The sequence below is a fragment of the Pinus tabuliformis genome, chromosome 9 (genome assembly GCF_031772625.1).
Source record: "Pinus tabuliformis cultivar Carrire ecotype Pingquan chromosome 9, CPIR1, whole genome shotgun sequence".
NCBI classification, from domain to species: Eukaryota; Viridiplantae; Streptophyta; class Pinopsida; order Pinales; family Pinaceae; genus Pinus; species Pinus tabuliformis.
In genome coordinates this window covers 1,231,442,586-1,231,450,653 of record NC_142307.1, presented here as the reverse complement: position 1 = coordinate 1,231,450,653, position 8,068 = coordinate 1,231,442,586, and the positions used below count along the sequence as shown (strand labels likewise).

At 39.5% G+C, this 8,068-nt stretch overlaps 1 protein-coding gene across 1 annotated transcript; it reads left to right on the top strand.

Annotated features, from left to right (window-relative positions):
• Window positions 1–836: 836 nt before the first annotated feature.
• Window positions 837–1,292, top strand: LOC149152986 (uncharacterized). The gene has a single exon (XM_089443659.1). It carries the CDS (start codon window positions 837–839, stop codon window positions 1,290–1,292), a length of 456 nt encoding a protein of 151 aa, XP_089299785.1.
• The last annotated feature ends 6,776 nt before the right edge of the window (window positions 1,293–8,068 follow it).

The following is an 8,068-nucleotide window of genomic DNA, read 5'->3' as shown; positions in this document are numbered from 1 at the left end:
AAAAGAATCTTCATTGGAATTGACCCCATTATGAGTGGATGCGTAGACATCTCTATACCTGATAGGATCCTTTCCTTCTTACACGACAAAGGATACTTCACTTGGGATAAACTGATTGTTGACTGGCTGGGCCCCATTCCCATTTGGAAATCGACGGATGATATTGGCCTGCTGGTCTCATTGCTTTATTTATGGAATCCATTCAGGAACGCGCTGAGGAACTGTGGTTTTCTCCGGTCCAATTTACAAGATTTTCTAGTTTGGCATTTACCAGGTTCCAACAAACAGGGGACTGTCAAGAATATTTATATTGAAATGATGGCTTCTAAACATGCGCTCTCTCATCCACTGTTTCCTATTTTTTTTGGAAATCAAGGTGCGCTCCCAAGCTCATTTATTTCTCATGGTTGGTTTTTTATAACAAAAACCTGTCCTGGGAGAACTTGCGGAAAAGAAACTGGCATGGCCCGAGCAGATGCCAAATGTGTGAATCGGCAGAGGAAACAAACTTTCATATGTTCTTTCAATGCAACTCCATTCAGCGGATTTGGCAGGAACTGGCTTTTCTATATGGATTTCCCCTTGTTTCACATACTTCTACTCAAGCCGCTTTTGTCTGGTGGGGTAAACAGTGAGAATCATGGAGGCCGATTTTTGTGACTGCTTTATTTTGTGCCTGGAGCTGGCGGAACAACAAAATTTTCAATGATGCAAGGGTGTCCCTTGTGGACATTATACAAAACATTTCTTTCCTTCTTGGCTCTGTCCCCAAAGAGAGTCCAAAAATGAAAAAGCCCAACAGGATTGGACTATTTGATCCTCTCCTTAGGCCCCCAATGGCCTTTTTTGACGGAGCTGCCCAACGTAATTCTTGTGGCTGTGGGGTTTTCATAATCATCAGTGAGCAGCTACACTACAGACTGGCCTGGAACTCTGGTTATGGGACAAACATCATGGCGGAGAAGATGGCCCTTGTGGGCCTGCTCACTTTCTGTATCTATTTTGACATCCATTCCATCTCTATTTTTGAGGATTCCAAGTTAATGGTAGATCATGTTAATGGAAAATGCATCATCAGATGCCCACATCTTGCTGGCTGGTTGGAGAGAGTCATGTTTTTTTGGGACCTCATGGTGGGCAGCTCTATTCAGCACATCTACAAGTCTCGGAATCACGTTGCGGACTGTCTGTCTAAGCAGGGTCTTCTCCTCGGTACAGGTATCTGGTCTCTGGAGGTTTTGGCATATGGGGAGTCCTACTTCATACAAGATTTTTGTATCCTGGGTTTTTGATCATCTCCATTGGTTTCAAATGTTCATGCTTATGGTCCTTCTCCTTTCTGTATCCTTTTTTTATTTCTCTCGAATATGGGTGGTATCAAATGATAGTATCCATCTCTGTTGCATGCTCCTTGCGGGAAGCTGAAGATATCTTTGCATAAGTCATATCTTTCTTATCTGATATTTTATAGTTTTTTGCACAGAAGTCTCCCCCCTGGTATATGATATATGTAATTACATGATTTGTATTTTCTGCCACTGTTTATACAGGACCAGTATAATATAATTTCGCTTTTTTCTTCTTGAAAAAATAATTAATTAACAATAATTAATATAATTAATATTATTATATTATTATAATAGTGTATAACAAAATAATATAATATAATATAATATATATTATAATTAAATGATAAAATTAATTAATTAATATAAATAAATAATAAATAAACTAATAGAAATTAATATTAATATTAATATTTATTATAATAGTTATTTTTATTAATATTAGATTTATATCATTAATATTTATGATGTTTTTTAATCACATATGTGGTTGTGTTATTATATATTAAGTTGATGGTTATAGCGTAAAATCAAGTACATTTATTAATGTGGTTGTGCTAGTATATAAAGTAATCAAAAGCGTTTTTAAATATAGAAGTCCAATAAAATATAGACTTTTAAATCATCCCCTAAATATCAAAAGTGATTTTTTGATGTAGGAGCATCGAAACACCCTTAATCAAAATTTAAATTCAAAGCTGTGAAAGGGGAAACGTGGACAATCATTGTAAATCGGAGCAAATTATGTTTAAACAGAGCTAAATTGATGGAATTGATAAGTCTCTGGAAGGCTTGATTAAATGTAATTATCTTCCATGCATGCGAATAGAGAGATTTAGGGGTTTGATTGAGCGATTGTGGGAAAAAATCATGGATCTTAAATGATTCCTCCCTTCGTAATTTCCTATATAAGAGAGTCTGTGTTGTGTGAAAAGGATAGATAGAGTATGCAATGTAGTCGCAATGAAATTTGTGACTTGGCCATGAGGCCTTAGCCTATAATCGAGTTCTGTTTATAATTGAAATATGCGTGTTATCTGGATTTCGTATGTTTGTGTATTGTTTATATATACATTATTTCCTGTAACTTGATAAATTGCTTGTGTGAGTGTAAGGGACGAAGTTCTTATGAAATTCGCCTTAGACAAAGTATGGCAGAGATAGATTTGTGTTGAAATGCGAATTCCACCGATAAGCGAACGAGAGATCCATTGGATTTGAGAATAGATCAATGGAGGAGAGTTTCAATCGAAACTGGAGTCGATTGAATAGCACAGTGGAAACTGTCGGATCGGCCAGATCAACGGATAATAATGACGGAAGAGGAATGGCGGAGATTAACACCATGTGTTAGCAGAAGGATGTAGTGGTCTTGGAAAGACGGTAAGCGGTATCTCGCACGCCCTAAAAGTTGTAACCGATATTTCTAAATTCTACGCGATTAACCTTAGCGGTCGACACGTAGCACGGGAAAACCACTTTTCTCGTGCGCTCTCAGTCTGATATCGATCATGCAAGATTCCACGTGATATTGCGCGATAGCCATTGGATCACGCGGGATTAATCGACGGTGGAGATCGACCAAGCTAGTTGGCGAGCAGGTGACGCGATAGCCATTGGATTGAGGAATGAGATCGACGGTGGAGATTTGGAGCGCCAAAAGTCAAGTGTTAAAATGAATACGTCAGTTGTGCGACACGCGGTTGACGGTGATTGGTCAGGTTTGTTGTGAAGTCCACTGATTGAAATGCTTCCGATGTATATGTGGGCCCATAACCCATAGGTCCACACGCGAATTATCTAAAGATGCAATTTTTCTGCATCAAAGTGGTATCAGAGCAGAAGAAGATTATGCGTGCAAAAGAAGGAGGTACCGTTATGTTATAAATTGGAAAGTTTGTGATCTTTATATTGTCATGCAGGTAGCGGTAGAAGAAGGTGAGAATACTGCAGCAACCTAGAGCCAGGAGTGCTCAAATGGTTCCAAAGAAGAGAGAACCAGAGAGATACCGAAAGACTGATCTCAAAGGAGAGAAGCTTAGTGAGGTATCTTGTAGCAGGGAAGACTTGATACTGCAGAGGTTTTGTCACAGCTCACGGAAAGATCATAAAGGCAATTCCACAGAGGATGTGGGTAGAATTGCTAAGGGATGAAGAAGGAATATGACCAGGAGGTCATAAAATTTTTGTACTTCGGGAGTCTGATGCAGGAGCATCAGAACACCCTTAATCAAAATTTAAATTCAAAGCTGTGAAAGGGGAAACGTGGACAATCATTGTAAACTAGGGCAAATTTTGTTTAAACAAAGTTGAATTGATGGAATTGATAAGACCCTAGAAGGCTTGATTAAATGTAATTATCTACCATGCATGCGAATAGAGAGATTTAGGGGTTTGATTGAGCGATTGTGGGAGAAACTCATGGATCTTAAATGGTTCCTCCCTTTGTAATTTCCTATATAAGACAGTATATGTTGTGTGAAAAGGATAGATAGGGTATGCAATGTAGCCGCAGGGAAATTTGTGACTCAGCCGTGAGACCTTAGCCAGTAATTGATTTCTGTTTACAATTGAAATATGCGTGTTATTTGGATTTCGTGTGTCTGTGCACTGTTTATATATACATTCTTTCTTATAAGTTGATAAATTGCGTGTGTGAGTGTAAGGGACGAAGTTCCTATGAACTTCGCCTTAGACAAAGTATGGCAAAGATAGATTTGTGTTGAAATGTGAATTCCACCGATAAGCGAACGAGAGATTTGTTGGATACTAACCAATCCTTGCAATTGACTGGACTTTGACAATTGACTGAAAATTGAACTAACTTTGACACAAACTAACTCAACTTTGTGCAGAAAATGGACTGATTAAAACAACCTGAAAAACTCACACCAACTAATCTCCATCTTCAGAATTATAGCCTTCACCGCGGGCCCCAGACTAAAGATGAAAGATCAGTTCACACTTGCTGCAAAATGAAAGTAAAATGGTAATTACAATGATAGTGACTAGAGCAGAAAATGCTCAAACATGATACCTTTTGAGCAGCCGGCCATTTACCGACCCACCGAGACAATCATCACCATTCATTTCTTTGAGAAGAAAGGCATTTGGACCACGATATGTTGCAATTTTGTAGGGACCTTTCCACAAATTGTCGAATTTTCCATGTTTCCCTTTATCTTCATTTCGGGCATCCCATCTCAAAACCACATCATCTATCTGAAAATCATCCGGTTTGGCTTTTTTGTCATAGATTTTCTTTATGCACTCTTGCAACTTAAGGGAATTTTGAAGAACTTCCTCTCGTGTCTGCTGTAAATGAATCATTTGACTAATCCGCCGTTGCATAGGATCCTCCTCACCATCAGCTTCTTGAAGCAACTTTGCTACCAGAATACTAAGAGAAGTAGGAAACACTGCATCTGTCCCGTAAACCAGTTCAAAGGGTGACATACCAATTGACTTCTTTTGACTTACCCGATCAGTCCATAATGCATTTACTAACTTTTTGTGCCAGCTCTTTTTATTGATTTCCAGCAATTTCTTTATGATGTTGACTAGAGATTTATTCGAAGATTCGGCCAGCCCATTTCCTTGCAGATGGTAAGCGGTCGAATGCCCTAAACTGATGTTATATTTGTAGCAAAAATAAACCATCTTCTTTGATTTAAACGCTGCTGCATTATCTGTAATCAACTTATGTGGACAGCCGAAACGTGACAATATGTTATTCTCAAGGAAAGAAATAATTACCGAGTCCGTGGCCTGCCGGGTGGGAATGGCTTCAATCCACTTCGTGAAGTAATCAGTAGCGGTCAATATCCATCGATGCTGCCTGGAAGATGCTGGGTGGATTTCGCCAATAAAATCCAAGCCCCATTGCTGAAATGGTGCACTGATTTCAATGGGCTTGAGAGGTAACGGCTGTAATTTCTGCTTCCCTTGAAAAATTTGACATTCATGACAACTCTTAACTACTTTATATACATCAGAAAACAATGAAGGCCAATAGAAACTTGCCCTTAGGATTTTATTAGCCGTGGTTTTCCAAAACAAGTGGCCCCCACAGTCACCTTTGTGAAAATCCTCAACAGCTCTCTTAGCTTCTTCCTCGACCAAACAATTCAGCAATATGCCACCGGGGTCTTTCCAATAAAGTGCAGATTTGATGATGCAAAATTTGGCAGCCTTTAATTTCAATGTCCTAGCTTTGTTTCGAGGCATCCCAGGGGGTGAAGATAAATTTTGAAGCACATACACAATATCAGCATACCAAGGAGAGGAAACAAAGATATTGGATACCTGTAGAGCTGAATTTTCTTCATCGTCATCGGATAAGGCATCAATCAAATTGATGTCAAGGACATGGAGATTTGTCTCAGCCATCATCTTAGCAAGACCTTGACCTTTAATCAACTTGGTGGGCTTAATTTCCACATCATATTCTAAAAGTGCAGCGATCCACTTCCCCTTCTTCCTTCCGGTTCCGCTTGTACCAAAACATCCTTAACAGCTGCGTTGGGAACATATGCCAAAATATGAGAATTCAGTATGTACACCCGGAAATCTTTCAAAGCTTTTACCAGTGCCAATGCTTGTTTTTCAATGATATTATATTTCAGCGCTCCATCCCTTATGATACGACTGAAAAAAGCTATGGGCTTCTCAACTCCATCTCTCTTTTGCATCAGCACAGCTGCCAATGTATGCTCTGAAGCAAATGAAAATAAAATAAAATCTTGTGTATAATCCGGGCTTATTAGAGTTGGAGTTGAAGATAAAATTAACTTTACCAAATTGAAAGACTTTACCGCCTCTTCTGTCCATTTGAGTTGGCTGTCCTTTTTGAGCATGTTGGTTATTTCTCTGAGATGTTCGGCAAGATTAGGAATAAAGTGACACAGAAAATTCAACTTGCCATTGAAGGACTGAATCTCCTTCTTGTTTCGGGGCTGCTCTAACTGCTGAATTGCTTCCACACGTGCAGGGTCTATTCGAATGCCATCTTTAGAAATGATATGGCCCAACAGCTTGCCTTCGCTCATAGCGAAAAGGCTCTTCTTCGGGTTCAATGAGATACCATATTTTCTACACTTTTGAAACACCATTGTTAAATGATACAAATGCTCTTCATCTGATTTAGAAAACACAGTTAAATCATCAAGATAAACGACCAAGAAAACATCCTTCTCATTAGCAAAGGCCATGTCCATCGCCCGCTGAAAGGTAGCACCTGCGTTTTTTAATCCAAATGGCATCTTGGCATAATGAAATGTCCCCCATGGAGTTGTGAATGCAGTCTTGTCGCGGTCATCCTCATGCACCAAAATCTGATTGTACCCGGAATAACCATCAAGTAGAGACATCCTTGATGCGCCAACCACCCACTGCAATATATGATCCATCTTGGGCAGCGGATAATTGTCCTTTAGCGACACCTTATTGAGATTTCTGAAGTCTATACACAAACGAATCTCGCCGGTCTTCTTTCTCACGGGCACCAAGTTGGAAATCCAGTCGGAAAATCCGATTGGCACTATGATTCCAGACTTATACAACCTGTTGACTTCCTTCTCAATCAATGGCAGCAGTTTAGGATTAATTCTTCTCAACTTTTGTCGGAAAGGCTTTTGATTTGGCTTTATGGGAATGGTGTGCTGAATGATACTTGTGTCATAAGTTTTCAAATCTGAATAGTCCCATGCAAACACATTAGAAAACGAAGACAGCAATCTGATATATTCTTTCTTTACCTTGGGCGACAATGCTTTTGATAGCTTCACCGTCTTTGGATTCTCAGCTGTCCCGAGATTCACCTCTTCAACACCTCCTTCCGTGGGCCTTAAGGTGGGTTTGCGGGCCACGTCATCTTGATCAAACAACTCTTCCAAAGGAATCAAGCCTTTAGGAATAAAATTGTCCTTAAGCTGCAACACATCCATCTGATTTACACTTTCAGCTTCTGTGTCTATAGAGATGTCTTCGAAAACACCCTCAACTTGGAGAAAATCTTTGATTTCTTCGTCATCTTGGAAAACTTGCCAACATCTTTGATTGTCTGGAACTGTAGGACGATGTTTCACATAGATCTCAAACTTATTGCTGGAATTCATGGGGATTTTTAGATTGCTTGCTGCCTTAGCCAATGCATCCGCAACACCATTTTGGATACGGGGTACACACGTCAAAGTATGTTCAGAAAACAATTTCAAAATATCTAGGACAGCATTTCGATATGCTCGCATACGAGGATGCTTGGCCTGAAATTCACCTTTCACTTGCTTTATAACCAACTCGGAGTCGCCATATACTGCTATCTTCTTTGCCTTCAACTTCCAAAGGATCTTCAGACCAGCAATGAGAGCCTCATTGTTTGAACAATCAAATGCCAATTTGTAAGAGCATACTCGTACCTTGCTTGGGACTTTGTTTCGGACAGAAAATGGGTTTCGAATCCACACGCCTATACCAGCACCATCGCTGCCCACAACGCCATCAAAATCCATGGTCCAAAGACCATCCTCATCATCCTCTAAGTGCTGAAAATGTGATGTCTCTGCATTTTTTGTTTGCTGCCCTTTTATTTCAGCTGTTGGCTTTATGACAGCAGACCTTTCTTCACTTTCCTTTCTCAAAATTTCTCTGAAATTTTCTGAAATGTCTAGTATATCTTCTGCTTGAACTAACTGACTATCTATCTCATTAAAATTCTCCGCAAA

Excerpts from the sequence above, each read along its gene's own strand:
- LOC149152986 (XM_089443659.1), top strand. The coding sequence starts at position 837 with ATGGCCTTTTTTGACGGAGCTGCCCAACGTAATTCTTGTGGCTGTGGG.